This window comes from Oncorhynchus kisutch, unplaced genomic scaffold (genome assembly GCF_002021735.2).
Source record: "Oncorhynchus kisutch isolate 150728-3 unplaced genomic scaffold, Okis_V2 scaffold3980, whole genome shotgun sequence".
Classification (NCBI taxonomy): Eukaryota; Metazoa; Chordata; class Actinopteri; order Salmoniformes; family Salmonidae; genus Oncorhynchus; species Oncorhynchus kisutch.
Genome location: NW_022265925.1, coordinates 30857 through 50242, shown reverse-complemented (window position 1 = coordinate 50242; position 19386 = coordinate 30857). Strand labels below are relative to the sequence as shown.

The 19386-nt window shown below is 41.8% G+C and overlaps 1 protein-coding gene across 5 annotated transcripts; it reads left to right on the top strand.

Annotated features, from left to right (window-relative positions):
* The first annotated feature begins 1286 nt into the window (after window positions 1-1286).
* LOC109868529 (protein translocase subunit SecA-like) lies at window positions 1287-19085 on the top strand. 5 transcript variants are annotated; one of them, XM_031821488.1, is made up of 9 exons: window positions 1287-1384; window positions 8781-8856; window positions 9301-9836; window positions 10110-15419; window positions 15544-15760; window positions 15986-16227; window positions 16492-16699; window positions 16989-17095; window positions 18049-19085. In XM_031821488.1, the coding sequence occupies exon 4, from the start codon at window positions 13041-13043 to the stop codon at window positions 14625-14627; it is 1587 nt and encodes a 528-aa protein (XP_031677348.1). In that variant the 5' UTR covers window positions 1287-1384; window positions 8781-8856; window positions 9301-9836; window positions 10110-13040; the 3' UTR covers window positions 14628-15419; window positions 15544-15760; window positions 15986-16227; window positions 16492-16699; window positions 16989-17095; window positions 18049-19085. The 5 variants fall into 3 exon arrangements, with proteins under 5 accessions (XP_031677347.1, XP_031677348.1, XP_031677350.1 ...); XM_031821487.1 differs by having other exon boundaries at window positions 9301-9338; window positions 9387-9836; window positions 15986-16699; XM_031821486.1 differs by having other exon boundaries at window positions 15986-16699.
* Window positions 19086-19386: the final 301 nt, after the last annotated feature.

Genomic DNA, 19386 nt, shown 5'->3' with positions numbered 1-19386 from the left:
GTTGTGTCCATGAATTTGAGTGTTTACATTTGTCAAGCCCTGTCCCTCAAATGATCTGAAACAGTGGCAGCGAGAGAGCTTTCTTATTGTTTCAACTGCTGACAACTTATATCTGCCACGCGGGAGGCCGGGGTTTGATTCCCGGCCAATGCAAAAGATTTATGGGGGCAGCAGGTCTAGTGGTCTAGTGGTTAGAGTGTTGGGTCAGTAACCAAAAGGTTTCAGGCTTGAATCCCTGAGCTGACAAGGTAAAAAGATTTTGTTCTGAACAAGGCAGTTAACCCACTGCTCCCCAGTAGGCCTTCATTGCAAATAAGAATTTCTTCCTAACTGAATCGCCAGGTTAAATACAAACAATTTTTATATATTAACAGAGTGGGTTATTTAAAAAACAGCTTTTCATTTGAAGCCACATCCCATGTTCACGTCGCCTGTGTTTTACACCACAAAGTTACATCACGGTGCTAAAGTGTCTTTCTGGCCCGTTTACTTTAAGCACGTCATGTGGTTAAGCGGCCCTTTCACAGAAGTGTAGTGCAGTCTTGTATTTATAAAAAAACGGGTTCTCTAATTGTTTAAACGTTATATTGATTACAACAAACTTATCACAATTTCTCATTCTTTCTTTCGTCACCAACACATGCCATGTTGGAATGTCTAAATTGACCAAAATGTATGTTTACATTATCTTTTACAGCCTCTAATAAAACGTTCTCCTTAAAATGCATATACTGTAGGGTGAGAGCAAGAGGGTATAAACAGCTGTAAAAAATACAGTAATCTCTCCTCTTCAAGTATATGGGTAAAGTAAAACAAGGAGGCTGGTCTTTGAAATGTGAAAGTGAAACCACTGTGGCTATTGGCTGTGTCAGGTCAATATCAGCTTCAGAGAAAAGTACGTAAGAAGCTGTGCAGTGTCTCAAAGTTCACAGTGTTAGAGGTGTTATTAGTCCTTCTTATTTTCTTATTCTCATTTTTAAAGGACTTTAAAAACTTATCACAATTTCTCACTCTTTCTTTCATCACCAACACGTCATGTTGAAATGTCTCAATTGACCAAAATGTATGTTTACATGATCTTTTACAACCTCTAATAAACCGTTCTCCTTAAAACGCATATACTGTACGGTGAGAGCAAGAGTGCATAAACAGCTGTAAAAAAATACATGGGGAAAGTAAAACAAGGATGCTGGTCTTTGAAGTGTGAAAGTGAAACCACTGTGGCTATTGGCTGTGTCAGGTCAAGATCAGCTTCTGAAAAAAGTACATAAAAAGCTGTGCAGTGTCTCAAAGTTCACAGTGTTAGAGGTGTTATTAGTCCTTCTTATTTTCACCTTCTCAGAGTGCTGACTGAACACAGAGAAGAGGGAAAGTAGAGGAAAAGGTTAGTTCAAATCTTGTTCACTGTGTAGGCTATTCTACATAGTACAACTCATTTTTTAGGCTTTGATTTATGTTGAAAACTAACTGGATGAAACGGGATTGTTTTCAATGGGCTATTTGTGTGTAGGGTGATATATGCATGAGTGGGACACTTTTTGGTAGATGATTATGTACACAATCAAAATCATGCTACCCCTACTGAAGTTATGTTTATTTCATTAATGAAGGTCTTATTCAAATCAAATCAAATGTTATTAGTCACATGCACAGAATACAACAGGTAGATCTCACAGGGAAATGCTTACTTACGAGACCCTAACCAACAATGCAGTTTCAAAAAAGGGGCATTTGGGCATTTTTATGATGAAACAAGTTGATCATGTATTATGTACAACCACTAAAACAACATCAGACCCATACTTTTGCTAAAGCGTGGCTTTAAGGTGTAGTGGGACACTTAAGTAGATGATGTGGGACACTATTTTCTCATTAGAAATACATTAGTGTCCCACTTCACCTGGCACTTGTAACTTTGTTGACGGTTGTATATAACACACTCTGTTTTTACCAGTTTGTGTTAATGACCTTGTACTAAACACACCACTGGAACGCCGCATAAGGTGCTTACATTGGTGGTGCGCAGGTGAGCAAACACACGTCCGCAATTAATAATAACACATCCGCAACCGCCTGACTATATGTGATGAAGTGACAATCTGAGGCCCGACCCTAACCCACTAATACAGAAAATGCCTGTAGGCTATTGTTATGGGTGTAAGATGGCACAGTGATGCCATCTGTTGGTAAATGTTCATTACTGCAACTCTTGTGTTTTACCGGGGTGCTTGAGATACCCGGATGTGTTGTCATGTACTGAACAAGACTGGTTACTCGCATCAATGCCTCTGTCTCGTCATTTAACATTCAAACATGGTGTCAGAGTCGGATAACTAAACATGCTTTCCGCAAATTAGAGTCACCTGCTCTGGTTTACAAACAAATGCTTATTTGTGTAAAATTTCGCCCGGAATTGGCCTTAGTTAGAGTGTTTTTGGTAGTTAGCTTCAGTGTTGTTAGCACCGGTTAGACATGGCAGCGAACATTCCCCCTCCCGCCGTTATGAAGCTCAGCGGGGATTGGAGCACGAACTGGGATACGTTTAGAGGTGAATGGGAGGACTATGCGCTAGCAACGGGACTTCTGGAAAAGGAAGATGAGGTAGTGGCTGCCACTTTGAGGACTATAATGGGAACTGAATGCCGACACGTATACAAACACAACCTGAACCTAACAGCAGCTCAGCAAGGTAACACTATAGCTATTCTTGATGCTCTTGAACATTACTTTACGCCAGCAAAGAACGTCATCTACGAGCGTTATGTTTTCGGTCGTTGCAAACAGGAGGACGGGGAGTCCATTGACAGCTTTGTCACTAGGTTAAGGGAAAAGGCAGCTACATGTGACAATGGTGCTTTAAGAGATGAACTGATCAGAGATACGATTGTGCTTTGCATAGCTGATGAGGGCACCCGCAGACGTTTGCTGAGAGAACGTGACCTGACGCTGGCCTTGGCAGTGGAGACATGCTGTGCAGCAGAGCTTACTGATATACGGATAAGGTCCATGGAGCTAGAAAGGCAACATACGGACAATGTCAATGCTACATTCAGGCAGCCAGTAAATAAATTCCCCTTTGCCACAGCTAATGCTAATACTACAGCCAACTCTGCAGCAGACAACCCCAATATATGCCGATATTGTGGCATTTCTCATGGACGAGGAAAAGAACACTGCCCAGCCTATGGAAAAATATGCAAATCCTGTGGTACAGCTAATCACTTCCCAAGGGTCTCATGAAAAGCAAGAGAAAGGAGGGTAAAGTGCACTCCATGGAAACAAACACAGATGAAGGGAACGACAGCACAGAGGATGTACATGCTAGCGAGTGCATAGGGGCAGTAAGGACAAAAGTGGTTTGTCACTCTGCTACTTAATAATAAACCACAGCAATGCCAGCTAGATTCAGGGGCCACATGCAACGTTATGAGCCTTAAAGACAAAAGAAGGCTCGCGCCCAGAGACAAACTCACACAGAGTAGCACCAAGCTGAAACTGTATTCAGGCCAGTTCATGACCTCTTTAGGCCTGTTTGTGACAGAGTGTGTTTTACGTGGCCAGAAATACACCCTTGAGTTTGAAATAGTTGAGGCTAGTCAACAGCCATTACTGTCAGGTTCTACATGCGAACGCCTTGGACTTATTAACTTCACCATCCCAGCTGATCTTAACATTATAGACAAAGTCCAGGCTGGGCCCCTGAGCAAGGAGACACTCCTAAGCAAGTACCATGATGTCTTCAACGCACCGGTCGAGTCAGTTCCTGGGGAAGTCCACTTTGAGTTGGACGCAGCAATCCAGCCTGTCCAGTGTGCACCCCGCAATGTAAGTGGCCATGAAAGCAGCTACGACAAATACGAAGCAGATGGCCACATCATATCCGTCACCGAGCCTACGGACTGGATAAGTAATATGGTTATCGTCAAGAAACCAGACAAGCTACGGATATGCATTGATCCTAAACACCTCAACCGGGCTCTGCGACGTTCACATTACATTATGCCCACGTTGGAGGATGTTCTTTACAAGCTCCCAAAGGCCAGAGTCTTCACGCTCGTGGATGCCAGAGATGCCTTCCTGCAGTGCAAGCTCGACGAGCCCAGCAGCTACATGACCACCTTTTGGACACCCTGGGGCAGGAAGAGGTGGTTGAAGCTTCCGTTTGGTGTCTCCGTGGCTCCAGAGGTGTATCAGCGGAAACAGCATGAGCTGTTGATGGGACTCAGTGGCGTGGAACCCATAGCAGATGACATCCTCTTAGTGGGCTGTGGAGACAGTGATGAGGAGGCAGAATGTGACCATGACGCCAAGCTGCTGGCCCTGATGGTCAGATGCAGATAGGTCAAGCTAAGGCTAAGCATAAAAAAGCTTCAGTTTAAAGTGCCAGAGGTCCGCTTTCATGGGCACATCTTGTCCTCCACCGGATTGAAGGCGGATCCTGAAAAAGTGAAGGCTGTCTTGGAAATGCCCCACCCATCTGACGTGAAGGGAGTGCAGCGCTTCGTCGGATTCGTCACCTACCTGGCCAAATTCCTACCGCGGCTCTCTGAAGTGTGTGAGCCACTGAGGAGGCTCATGGACAAGGACACCATCTGGCATCCCAAAACATGACGCAGCGGTGAGGGAAATAAAACAACTGGTCACCCAGACACCTGTACTGCGATACTACAATGTGTCAAAACCTGTCACGATTCAGAGTGACTCAAAACCAGTATGGACTTGGCTGTTGCCTCATGCAGGAGGGCCAGCCTGTGGCATTCGCCTCTAAGGCACTCACCCCAACAGAGCAGAACTATGCCCAGATAGAGAAGGAGTGCCTCAGCATTGTGTTTGCATGCCAACGCTTCCACCACTACCTGTACAGGCACGACAATATTACCGCAGAGACAGATCACAAGCCCCTTATTGCTATATTCAGCAAGCCTCTCCTGAATGCCCCAAAACGACTGCAGAGCATGCTACTGGCCCTACAAAACTGCAACCTCAAGGTGGTGTATAAGCCAGGGCCAGAGATGTATGTGAGTGACACGCTCAGCAGGGCTACTGCATCAGGCACTCACACACGCTCCATGCATGAACAACACACAGTGTGCAGCTTACAAACAGAGCAAGTGGATGTTGAACACATCAACCAGGCTGACTACCTTAATGTTACGGACCAGCGCCTTATACAATCAGACAGCACACAGACAGGGACGGGCAACTCCAGGCATTGAGGTCTGTGATTCTGATGGGCTGGCCCGACTGCAGGGAAGAAACTGCTTTAGCCATCAGAGAATATTGGCCAGTCAAAGAGGAGCTCAGTGTTCAAAACTGAGTAATATTCAAGAGTCAGAGAGTTGTTATTGGCCAGCCAGATAGGGTAATTTCAGACAATGGACCCCAATTCTCCGGAGTTGAGTTCCCGAAAATTTGCTTCAGGATGGGAATTCGAGCACGTCACTTCATCACCACGACACCCAAAAGCTAATGGGAAGGCGGAGTCCGCAGTAAAAATCGCAAAGAACCTCTGCAAAAATGCTCTGCGATAGGGCAAAGATGCCTGGAAAGCAATCCTGCAGTGGCGCAATACCCTGACAGAAGGCATGGACAGCAGCCTGGCACAGCGCCTCATGGCACGACGCTTAAAAGCAGCTGTCAGTAGCCAGCACTCTCCTGGAGCCATGTGTGGTGACAGACGTGCTGGTGAAGCTACGTCACAGAAGACAGGTCTCCAAGTTCATCTACGACAAATCAGCAAAATACTTACCTGAGCTCAGGGTGGGTGAAACGGTGCGAATGAAGCCACTACCAGGGGACCGGACAGGCCTCTGGAGACTCGGATCCTGTGTACAGAAAGTGGCACCACGCTCCTACTTGGTCAAAGTGAATGGATCACTGTACCGTCGTAACAGGGTTGACCTTCGGATTGCTGAGCCAGCACCTACTCAGAACCCTGACGGCCAAAGGGGTCGCATGACAAAAGACAGAACCCCAGCAAGTCACATGGGGCCTGAGGCACTGGGCGAAGAGCCAGGGGATCACAGGTAGGCTGCTCCCTCGCCCATCAATTCTCCCCTTCGACATTCAGGTGACACGCCTGTGCGGGAACCCGCAGTCCTCGCAGACAAGCCCCGTGTCTTTTCACGCTGCGGGCATCTGTCCCAGCAACCAAAAATACTTAATCTGTAGGTTTCCCAAAAGTGAAGAGAATATCAAAATGTGTTGTTGTTTACCCGAAAAAAAATTATAAAATAAAATAAATACTAAACTGTTCATGTTGGAAATTGTTACTAGGTTTGTTTTGTTAGTGATTTGACACCTCCTGTCCTATTTTATTAAATGGAAGATGTTATGGGTGTAAGATGGCACAGTGATGCCATCTGTTGGTAAATGTTCATTACTGCAACTCTTGTGTGCTTGAGATACCCGGATGTATTGTCATGTACTGAACAAGACTGGTTACTCGCATCAATGCCTCTGTCTCGTCATTTAACATTCATACAGCTATAGTCAGAGATGGCAGAACGATTTTATGCCTGATGTAGATGTTTCTCTATAATTTCCGACATTTTGGTAGACTATTTGTTAGTTAACTTGTCTATAATTAGATACATGCAGCTTCTCTTCTTCTGTCAATATGTGTTGCCCTAGAAGATTAAATAAACCCTTGCTCACCAGAATAATGTCACAAATCGATGGAATGAATGCTTCAATCTAGTCTATCGGTAAAGGGCTCTGTTATTGCTGCTACTTTCGCGGATCAAAGACGTTTAGGGACCGGGAAAAAATGCAATACATCTAAAAAAGTTATCTGTTGGACCGGTCTTATGGAAATAGTCTGGTTACATAAGACAGATGGTTTTACTTAAGGTAAAAACAAAAGTTGTTGTTTGAATTTCATCCTGAACAACTTGAGCATTTTAGCTAATATGCAACTTTTCAATTAGCCTACTTACTACTTTTTAGCTACTTTGCAACTACTTAGCATGTTAGCTAACCCTTCCCCTAACCCTAACCCTTTTAACTAACCCTTCACCTAACTCTAACCCTGATAAGTTTAGAAAATTCGTAACATATTGTATGTTTTTAAAATTCTTAATATATTGTAGCCTATATTTCTCACATTTGTAACATATACATTGCATTTGGAAACCTGTGCGAAAGTACCTTGACCTTTTCCACATTTTGTTAAATTACAGCGTTATTTTAAAATTGATTAAATATTTTGTCTACACAGAATGAAAAAGCTTAAACACATTTCAAAAAACCTGTTTTTGCTTTGTTATTATGGGGTATTGTGTGTGTAACCCGCCTGCATAGAAATAATTTGTACAAGAATGATACATTTATGGATTTTTTTAGGTAGCCTATTGTTTTGTCCTTATCCAACCCGCCCGCCACGCACCCGTGCTTCAGCCACACACAATATCTAATGATCTTAAACTCATCTACGGGTTATGAAGCAACCCGCGCATCACTAGTTGACATGTCCTAATAATTCTAAAGATCACTCAGAAAACCAGGTGTTTTAAGCTTACTTAATTTTGACCTTACCCTGATTAAGATAAACAGAGTAAGGTGTTTAGGCCTACATGACTATTGCATAATCTGCCTGCTGCAATAATCAATTTAGCCTAATATCGAAGTATTACGGTGCAAATACATTTCCCCATTGTCCTTCCTTTCTTTCCCTCCCCTTTTTATTTCCCTTTAATTCCTTCCACTCATCCTATGCGGTTTATGTGCTAGGCCTATTTAGCAGTTAGACTAGATTTGGAGATATTATGAACAACTACAACAACATATTCCAATGTACTTTATAATATCTAATGAAGGAATTTACATTTTAAATGATTAAAGGTTTATTTTGTGCATAGTTAAAAAAGGTACCTGTTCCACTACTCAAACTCCATTCACGGGAAGTGGGACAGTAATATAAATCTCATTTTCATAAAATATAAAAGCTGTTTATATGACTGGTTATTATGTTTCAAATCACTATTCATTTTAACACCAAAAGATAGATTGTTCAATGATAATAATTGACAGAATGACAAACTTAGCATTCTAGCTCAAGGTATCATAGTATGGCAGGTTTTTTTGTTTTCAACGGGTCACCTGATCTAAGAAACCTGACCACACAAGTGATGTAACACTGACACCAAAAATGTTTTATGCACAGGACACAAGCAGAAACAACCCAATAACATGTGTTGTGATTGGTTTGCAAAGTTACTATAGTACAGCACCCTCAAACACAAATGTCCCACGACACCTGATGTCCCACTAATGCTGACTTCACCACAAGTTATCAAATTGGCCAATACACATTACTTGTCATTTTTGTTCAAATGTTATCAACTATTAGCAATATTAAATGTCATGCTATTAGATATACTGTATATCATCATGATACATCATAGTTATCTAAAAGCAGCATTTTCAAGAAAACATTTATTGCTACTTTGTTTGACATGTTTATGCCCCAAAAGTGATGCTTGCGGAGACTGCGGGGAGCTACACAAGTTTGATAGTTCATGTTTTCTATAAGAGAATTGTTGTACTTTTCAAAATAATCCCGTCGATAACCACTGTAAATTATGAATAAATAAATACAACTTTTATTAATAAGAATGAATAAACAATGAATAAGTAGGAATAGTAAAAGGTCTGCATTGTGTATTTGAAAGTGTTACCTCATATTCTCTGCTAGTATGAACTTGAGAAAAGGTCCAGTAGATAAATGAACACATTACATTTTAAATGATTTGGTGTAAGACTGGTTTTTTTCCCAACAGATTCTGAATAATGGGGGCCTCTGTGTCTATAAGGAACCAAACCCCTTACACTTGGCACTACGAACTTGTCGGAGACGTAAGTATCTGAGTCACTGTAAAATCATGATAGTTAAAAACATTCAGCTGTTGTGCGACACAGAGTCTAATAGTCCAACATGTCCAAACTATGGTAAGTAAATTCTTACAAATCTGCTGAGCTACATTATCATGTTCAAAATGTTCCTTTTGGAAATAAACCATATACATACCCTCAATACATCGTATATCAGCAACTAGTATTTGCAACTGAGCCAATTAATGTAAAGACTATTGCTTACAGTATACAAATAATATAGTATTGGTTCAGCAAATAGCAGTATTGGCTCAGGGCTGCTATATTTCTTATTGATCCATATTTTGTTTGAACAACATTGGCTGTTGGCTACTACGTCTCAAATTCTACCTTATTTGTCCACATGGTCTCTGGCCAAACGCTGTGCACTACATAGGGAATATGGTGTCATTTGTATTCATCCATCAGGGAAGCAAGAGGAAGACCGTATCCGTCAGCAGCAGGAGGTGATGGAGCGGCGAAGACAGGAGGAGCAACGAAGACGACAGCAGGAGGAGATGGAGCGGCGAAGACAGGAGGAGCAACAAAGACGACAGCAGGAGGAGATGGAGCGGCGAAGACAGGAGGAGCAACGAAGACGACAGCAGGAGGAGATGGAGCGGCGAAGACAGGATGAGCAACGAAGACGACAGCAGGAGGAGATGGAGCGGCGAAGACAGGAGGAGCAACGAAGACAACAGCAGGGGGAGATGGAGCGGCGAAGACAGGAGGAGCAACGAAGACAACAGCAGGAGGAGAGGAGGCGCCAGGAGCAACTGGAGAGGGAGAGGGCGATCCAGCAAGAAATCAAAAGGGAGAGCGAACTTTCGGGTAAGAAGGTGTCAAAGGGACGAGAAAAGCTGAGACAGAAGCTGAGACTAAAAGAACAACAGCGCCATCACTAGCGTACACAGGTACTACACCAGATGATAGAAGATGACGCTGCAGCAATCAGAAGGGATGAGGTAAGAGATATTTCAAAAAGGGTTGTAGAATAGGTTTTATTTCGCATTAATGATTTTGTGTTTCACATAAATGTTGTGTTAACTTAATGATAAACATATGATATATTTCTGAAAATACAGTTTTTTCATATTTACATACAGTTGCCAATTTACATGGAAACACCACTAATAGAAAAAGTGTTTATAGTATGACACATACATCTTTTAGTGCATCTGTACTAAAATATTCCTTTTCTTTGCAATTTTTTTTGTGTTGGGACCATTTCATTCCAGCCAGGGGACTTGAAAAATAAGTTTGAAGATCTTCTGAAGAAATACGAGATCACTGAAGACAAAGGCATGCAAGAGGACAAACTTGAAAACCAAATGAAAAATCTTCAGAATGAATTAACCCTTAAATACTTTGGAGAGCCTCAACTGTCAATCTGGTGTCAGTTGACCATAGATCGTGCTATCAGCCAAGGAGAGCAATCGCTCACTGAGCAGTTTAGCATCCTCACGGCTGTGACAGAGCTAACGTTGACCAACGACTCGGACACAGACAGTAAAGAGGACCAACTACTTGACTGGGACCAGAAGTATGACTTTGTCATCCGTCTTCTTGAACAGCTGTACAGCACAAATCCCACAGTGGCTCAACAACTTGTTCTGAGTATTCTTGATGTGTTCACAGAGGTGTCAGAGAAAAACAAGGGGCTCCTTAGTCAAATTCTCTTCAACATGATCTGGACACCTTCAGAAATTCTGCTCTTTTTGCGAGGTGTTTCAGGCATAAACCAAGAGTTAGCAACCTCAATCCTTCATACTGTGAGGACAAACAAGCTGGATCTTCTCTCTACTCTCTCTGCCCTGAAAGATAAAGACCCTGTCAACTCTCTACAATTGTATGCTGAGGCAGAAGGGGACAAGGATGCCGACACCATTGTGAATGAAATGCCAAATGAAAAGTACCCAGAGAAAATATTGTCCATAAATGAAGGAAATTCTAGGATATATGACAGAGGAACTTCCAAAACATGCAAAGGAGGACTTGGATCAGGTAAAGATAGAGGAAGCAAAGCAGATGATCAAGTCACTGGATTTTACTAACCCTGACCTTGCTGTTCTCAAGGAGGTCCTAATAAGGATGTCTATTGCTGTACAAGACTGCTCAACCATTTACACTCAAAACGGTAAGAACATAGAAGGCTACTTTCCTAGCATCACGCAGTTGGCATCATTGCTCATGCTCCTTCTACCAAAGTTAACAGGGAAAAAAGGTATCCTTCTGGAAATCGGCACAGGTGAAGGAAAATCTTGCATCTTGGCTATGTTTGCCACCATCCAGTCCATCCGTGGCACTAAGGTTGACGTTGTGACCAGTTCTGCAGTCCTTGCTCGCCGAGACCAAGAGGAGTGGAAGAAACTGTATGACATGTTTGGTGTCACATCCTCTGTTGTGCCACCACCACAGATACAGGGAAGCTCCCCTGAAAGCAGGGATAGTATGCTACAGGAGGCTTACAGGAAACAATTAGTTTACGGAACCGTTGGCAGCTTTGCAGCAGACGCATTGAGGCAGGAATTCGAGAAGGACACCACACGTGGGGAGAGGAGGTTCGACATGGTGATTGTGGATGAAGTGGACTACATGACCTTGGACAATGGAGTTCAGGTGACGTTTCTATCCCACGAGGCAAGTGGCCTGAGGCACCTCAGACAAGTCCTTGCTAGCATATGGGCCATGGTATCTATGTGTCAGCCAATTGAGATGGAAAATACTGGAGAGATTGAGTGGACAACTGGAATCCAGCATTTTCACAAGGCTGCAAAGTTAGCTGTTATCGGTCCAGCAACATCTAAAGATTTCTCTGAATTTCACATTTTGGAAGCCGGAGTGGAGTTGGGTATCTATTCAGATGAAGATTTTGACATGTTCATGCATGCTCTAGAGAACACAGAGAAAGACGATACAACAGAGAACAGGAGAACTGTTGATACATTCATGGCCAAAGTTGGAATTACTCAACAGTGTGATCTGCTCACCATCATGGAGAAAGCACTGGAGAATGATGTGGACATTGACTGTTACTCTGTGACAAACAATAAAGCCGTGCTGGTTAAGGAGAAAATGTTGCACAACAACCCTGATATCCTGGAAATCAAAATGCTTCTCCTCGAGAATGGACGAGCCAGCGAGATCATACCTGAAAAAAACTCATTAAGGCAACTGAGCTGAAGTCTAAAATCAAATATTCTGGCAACTCTCAGTCAAACTCAGTTTCTTGTGATCCCCTCTTTCCTTGAGAAGTACCTTGAGAATCGGTTACCAGTCTTTGTGGAAAACGCCCTGAAAGCCATCATGATGACACAAGGCAGAGAGTACATGATTGATCAGATGTTGGAAGCTGTCAGAGACAAGCATCTCTACCATGCTATCATCCCAGTGGACTTCCAGGCCAGTGGAGTGTTGGAGAAGAACAAACGCTGGGGGGACGGCCTGCAGCAGTTTCTGGAGATGAAACACCAGCTGGCAACCACTCCTTTGTCCAATGTGACTAATTACCTTTCAAACTTCCATTACTTTCAAAAGTACCTAAAAGGGAATGGGATATTTGGTGTGTCTTGGACATTAGGGGGTGATGCCGACAAAGATTTCCTTGCAAGGCATTACGAAACAGAGAGCTACACAATTCCAGCTCACCGCTCACCAAGCTTCCGAGCTTCCAGCAATTCAGGTCAGTGGGCAAGCCCAGTGGATGGAGATCCTCTGTAAGACAGCAATGAGAGTGGCAGAAAGTGGTCAGGTTGTCTTGGTTGTATGTGAAGATGTCAATACAGCAAACAAGCTTCGGAAGAAAATAGAGAGCGAGAATCCACATCCCTCCGTCACATTCTACACAATCAGTGAGAAACACAACATTGAGAGAACCAAATTCAGAGGGGGACATGTAATCATAGCCACAAACCTAGGAGGTCGTGGAACTGATATCAAGGTTGATCAGGATGTCAACATACTTGTTGGCCTCTTCGTCCTCCTGACACATTACCCTGGCAGTTGCAGAGTGGAGAAACAGGTGTTTGGAAGAACTGGTCAGAAGGGAAACCCGGGCATGGTCCAGATTATCCTCTGTGGGGATAACCTTGCCCCAGCATACCAGGGCCAGCCTATGGAGATCATGAGACGAATTGAGAGAGGAGTACGAAGTCCAACGCATCAAAGGTATGGAGACAGATGAGCTTCTCGAAATAAAAATTAAAGTGGACCTGTTTGGCACATTTTGTGAATTTCTTGACAAGTTTCATGGCAACTTCACAAAACAGGAGAGAGATGACCTGTCAGGAATGGGGCCGAATGATGTCCCTGAGTGTTTTAAAGAAAAAGGCCCTAAGTTTGATTACCAGCCTGCACTCAATGCTTTGAAAGAAACAGGGGCGTTGTGGCTTACCCTTCACGAGGAGCACATCCGTCAGCACGAAGATATCAGTGTTCTTAAAGCAGACCTTCTTGAGCATATCACAAATAGGGGCAACATGCTGCTGAATGGAAAAAGTCTAAACTTCTATGACCACATTAAGCAGGCTACTGGCAGAACAGACTTGCACCTTCGCAACAAAAGTAAGTTTGACTATGAAGAAAAGTCCTACTGGAAAGATGTTGAAGAATGTGACCCTTTTTACAGTGCCGTGGCAATGTACAACCAAGCTTTCATCACCATCAACATGGGCAAAGATGGCTACAAAACAGAGGCACGGGAATTACTGGAAAGGGCAAAGACATCTGTGGATGTTTACTTGTCAGAAACCACAAATACCATGGTTTCTTTTCAGATTGCCACAAGAGGGAACTTTGAACCACATCATGAAGGAGAATGCAACTTTCTAAAGCAAATAGATTCCAGGATGAGCATTCACCAAGCTTGGATACGTAACATTGACCTTGCAGTAAATAAACTTAAAGAGCTTGAGGGTGAAGGCACAGCCATAACAGAGGTATTCTCAATGTACAGCCTCTCAGAAAATCAAGACTACGTCACAGGAAATGAACTCAAGGCCTTGTATGACAATGGCCTGAGCATTGTGTTTGAGGTGAAAAAGAAGCCAGAGTTCAGCTTTGACGCTTTGATCTGTTTCTTCATCGGTATGTGCCAGGTCATCCTTGGAGTTCTGGTTTGTGCCCTGTCGTTTGGCGCTGCAACCCAGATTGGCTTATTTCTCATCTGTGAAGGAGTCTCTGACATGATTGAAGGTATATCTGGCATGATATCGGGCACATTCGATTGGGCGCAATGGGCCATCTCCAAAAGCATCAGCATTGGGATGTCTCTGCTCTCCGCAGGGTTTAGCGCCATTGAAAAAGTTGCCATCACAGCATATAAAGTCCTCAATGGTACTTTGAAACTCTCATTTGTTGCAAAGGAAATCATTGGCACAGGAAAACATGTTTTCAAGTCCACACAGAAAGCAGCAAAGTATGCAAATAAGACTGCAACAAAGAAACTGGCATCCCCTACAAACATGAAGATGGCTCTAAAACACGCAACCAAGTATGCATTTCAGGAGGTAGGGAAGCAGGGTGTAATCACAGGAATAAACTATGCCATTGATGCTGGAATTGGGGCCATCTTTAAAACAATTTTAGAAAAAGCTTTCAAAGACATGGTCAAAAAGAATGCAGAACTAGATCTTAGTCTCACTGAATACATTAGCTCTGCAGTACCTAAAGGAGCTTTGCAGAACCGCAGCAACTATAAGATTGACTCAAAGCTTGAACAACAAACAAAAGATTTAGTTCAAGTTATGACAAAATAACTTATTCCTGGCCTCATGACTGATTCCACCACATCCCAAGTCAGTGATGTTATCAGCAGACTCTCTGAGGTGTGCAATAATGCAACTGACCTTGTGGCAAAAAGTGGAACACATTTTATTGCAAAAGGAGTCAAAATAAGTGTAGAAATAGTTAAACACACCACAACCTTGGTCAAAATGATTCAGTCTATTCCTACAGAACATGTTATTAATGACATATTTGTCCTCAAATTTAAAAAAAGAAATTGAAGAGCAGCAAAGAAATGTGGAGCAGCATGACCAAGATGGCAGACATGATTTACCAGATGTGATTTGCCTGAAGGATGAGTTGCTAAGCTCCATTTCGGAAAGTGTCTCCGAAGCGTTCATAGATGCTTGTGCTGGTCATATGTCCTCTTTTGTGACGGGAACATTCAAGAAGAAGCTCAATGGAGTTACTGGAAAAGTTGTTGACAATGTACTAGGCAGACACAAAACTGAGGCCTTTTTCCAGGACCGGCAGCATAAACATGATATGAAATCAGCCAGTCAGACGGCTGGGAAATCTCTGTCAGAGACTGAAACAAAAGAACTTCTGGACTATGCAGAGAAGATTGGTGATGTTAATCGACCAGCCTCGGCCCTGGACATTTATGTCCTCACAAACAGTGACCTGCTCCATGGTAAAGGCATCCAGTTCAAAGTGGTGGATCAAGATGGGAAAACGCTCTCAGAGGAGGCCTACCCGGGAACGAACAGCTCAGCCGGCCAAATCACTCTACGGCTGACCAAAGAGCCTGAGAAAACACACAGGTATTTGTCCTAAACTGTTTGGTAGACCTTCATCAACAATACTGCAAATCTCCCAAAATTAGGATCTCTCCATTAGAACTACATTAATGAGAACCAATGGTGCTCTTTATTTCTGCTCTTTCAGTGAGAAAGGAATCCTCTCTAAAGCAAAAGACAGAATCCAAGGAGTGGAAAGTCCATACAGTGGTCACTTTGACATCATCCAAGATGGCAAAGTAATCCCTGTGCGCTCAGAGAACAAGAACTGCCTGTACCATGCCCTAGCACAGGCAACATCTAACAGTTCTGAGGATGAGATCCCGAGTCAAGCTGTGAATCTAAGAAACAATGTTAAAGACCAGGTACTGTACACCTACTCATGTCTACGTATAGTTTAAATCATTCTTAAACTAAGTAACTTTCTGAAATATGTCATTTTCATCAAATCCGACGAAAGAACACTATGAAATTAAGATGATTGGTAGATACCAACTGTATGAATAAAATAAATGAATATAACATATTGCATCTTTAACCTTGGTTGTGGAGTAATTGGAGTTATTGATACCTGTTATGTCTTCCCATAGATTAAAGGGAGCCTTCAGGCTTATAGTGAAATGGTTAAAACCCAGAAGGCCTATGATGCACTCGAGAAAAATCATGGAAAATATGCTATAGTTGGAGGGACCAGGAATAGTAAACGGACGAATGATGGGGAATATGAACAGGATATCAGGCCCATGAAGAATTGTCCTTATAGTTCCTCAGGGATAAATGAGTATGGCATAGCCTTTACGTACCACCTTGGATTAGTTGGTCCTTACAAAAGGTATTTTAGCATAATAATTTTTTACATTTTTATATGGGCATTGTTCAAATCTACCAATGTTATTATAATGACCCTGCATTGTTTTTACACTTGAATATATTATTAAGACCAGAAATCTATATAATAATTCATAAAGCATTGACATACAAATTGTGTAAATAGATGTGTTTACTTGAATTGTACTTCCATAGTACAACCCTTTCTCTTCTATTCCCTCATCATTGTCAAAAACACCAAACTTTTCTTTGACAACATGGGGGAAAGAGGCATTGTGGAGGCAGACCATATCCTACCAAAGAATTCCCTGAAGCTGGCCGAAAAATCTTCAACAGAAGAATCGGAAGCTTTATGATATGATAAACAGCATTGAATCAGATCAAAATGGAGGGAACCTGCTCACAATGCGGGTTCTCAAACAGCATCACAGGAATGCTCTAACCACTGGAAGGAGTAAGACATCTGTCATCTGCAGGTGAATTATCTATTAATATAGGTGCAATCCATCCCTTCCCTTTCTCCCTGTGATACACAACCGAGGCTGAAATAAAAACACAGAAACAAACTTAATTTTATATAATTTAAGCAAGGTTTCTGCCTGGTCCTCTTCTTCTTAGACCTTTCAGCCCTTTAATTTAGCTACAATGTAAAAAGTTCCATTCTTGTGGTGTTTAAGGAATTGAATACTTACTATCTATGCTGCTTCCCTATTCGTAATGTTCTCAATCTCCTAACAACACTGTGCATGGCCTTCCAACTCATAGGAAGGCGCTAGCGGATACACTTGCAAGCGGAGATGTGGAGAAATCACTGAAGTTATCTTTCATCATGGCTCATCCTATTGCTTCTGACCAGCTCAGAGACAAAGCAGGTGATTATTGTCCTTTATACAATGGGTGGGTCTAATCCTGAATGCTAATTGATTAAAACCACATTCCAGCCGATGTCTATTCCACAAGTTACCACCGGCTAAATCTATGATGTTAAAATGCCTATTTACTCTGACTGCGCAATCCACTGTCTCATCAGCCCAGCCAGGCAATTTCTAAACTTGATCTCCACTATAAAAGCATCTAAACATTATCTCTCATTTCTTTTAGACTAACATTTAGTTTTGAACAGCGGAGATTTGTATTAACATTGCTGTCTGTCTCTCCCACATTTGCAACGTTGTTTCAATATTAAAATCTCCAGCTGTCCCATGGTATTGAACGTGTCGGGAGTTGGGACGAGACAGACAGGCAGGCAGTGTTTCTCAGCCAGTCGAAATAATGAATCAGCATCTTTTTTTATGGATGTATACAATGAAATGTCCATTTTAAAAAGTCAAACGAAATGAAGTGCAGCTAGTTTGCAGTCATTCCAGCTTCAGTTTGAAGTGATTGTGTTAGCTGTGTTGTTGGCTAGCTCCTCTGAACAACAGTGTCCTGACGAGTGAGCACATATTCTATGCCAGGCGAAATCGTGCCTCATTATCTCATTGTTATGGATGCATCCAAATTAATGTCACTAGAAAACAACTTAAACTAATGCAAATGCGGCTACTTTGCTGTTATTCTGGCTGCACTTTTTGAAGTGACTGTAACTTAACATTAGTTGGTTAGCTAGCAAGCAAGGGATAAGAATGTTGCCAGTCAGTATTGCAATGGAACATTTAGAACGGTTTGCCGTTCTAAACAACACCCGTGCCAATGTATCCTCCAAACACCGTCTTCCCGGGCATTATCCCTTAAGTCTGTCCTTCTTATATAGGAAATTCTTCACTAGATTTTTAAAATTTTCACAGAAAGTTTTAATATGAATTTGTTTATGTTTTTATTCTAGGAAAGCCCAATAAACTTACCCTGGGATCCATTGATTTATCTCCTGAAGGAACAGTGTTCTACTATAAAGCTGGCTTCAATCAGATGCTGAATCACCATAGTAAAGAGGAGATCATCGACCAGAATCAGCAGGCGAGGCTGAAGTCCTGGGTGTCCGATAAGAAGTACATGGACCCAGACACCCCAGAGTACAACGACATCCTTGCAGCCATCCAGTAACACAACCTCCACTGGAGACATGTTAGTAAAGGGATAAAATCATACTTTTATATTCAGCATATGAATTACATGAATTCAGTATAATCATAATGTGAATAATTTCTTGTTGAACCTTAGGTGAATGACAATTTGACCTTTCTACTGCTGCATAATCACTATACTTTTTTGTTTGTGCTTCCACAAGGTAGCCTATGGCTTTTCAAAATAGATACAGTAACTTATGTGCAAGGTGCATGAGATATAAGCTTGCTAAAACAACTATAGGTTCTTCACAGTAAACTGTAAATTGACTTTTGATTTTGTTTCATTCAATACTGTATACTATACTGGATGCCAAAGTTAATTTCTCAATGTCATAATATTTACTGATGTCCTAATATTTAATGTTTGTAGTTTCTTAGTGTTCCATTTTAGTGTAATGATCATGATAACCTTTTAAAATCAAATCAGAATGTATTTGTCGCATGTGGAGAATACAGTGAAATGCTTGCCCACAAGCCCTTAACAACAATGCAGCTTTAAGAAAAAATGAAAAAAGAAAGAAATATTTCAAATAATTAAGGAGCAACAATAAAATAACAGTAGCAAGGCTATGTATTTTATGCTCATCATCAGTGGTTTCACAGTCAAATCATGGTCTCATTGGCAGTGTTTATCATGTATTTGATTTCTTTACTATTGGATTATGGATGATTTTATATTTACTCAATCCAAGGTGGTGTTTTAATCCATTTGAATAAATGTTTGCATTCTCAAAAATATTATCTGTATTTGAAACTATTGATAATAAACTGATTTAATTTGCAAGACTACTAGCAATGTGCACCTTCGAGTGGATCAATTATGTCTTTCAAATCAAATCTTATTTGTCACATACACATGTTTAGCAGATGTTTTTGTGGGTGTAGCTAAATGCTTGTAAGCTTAAGAGCTAGAAGCAGAGCTGCCCTATCTGACGGTGCCATCTCTCTCTAACTAATTAATTGTGCACATGTTATGTTTTCAGTCTGTGAGTGTATGATTACATTTTTGTAATTTTTATTTTTTTCATCTAAACATTTTTTAACTAACGGTAACGTTAACGGTAATTGAGCCCAAAGAAGTTAAAGGTCTTACTCAC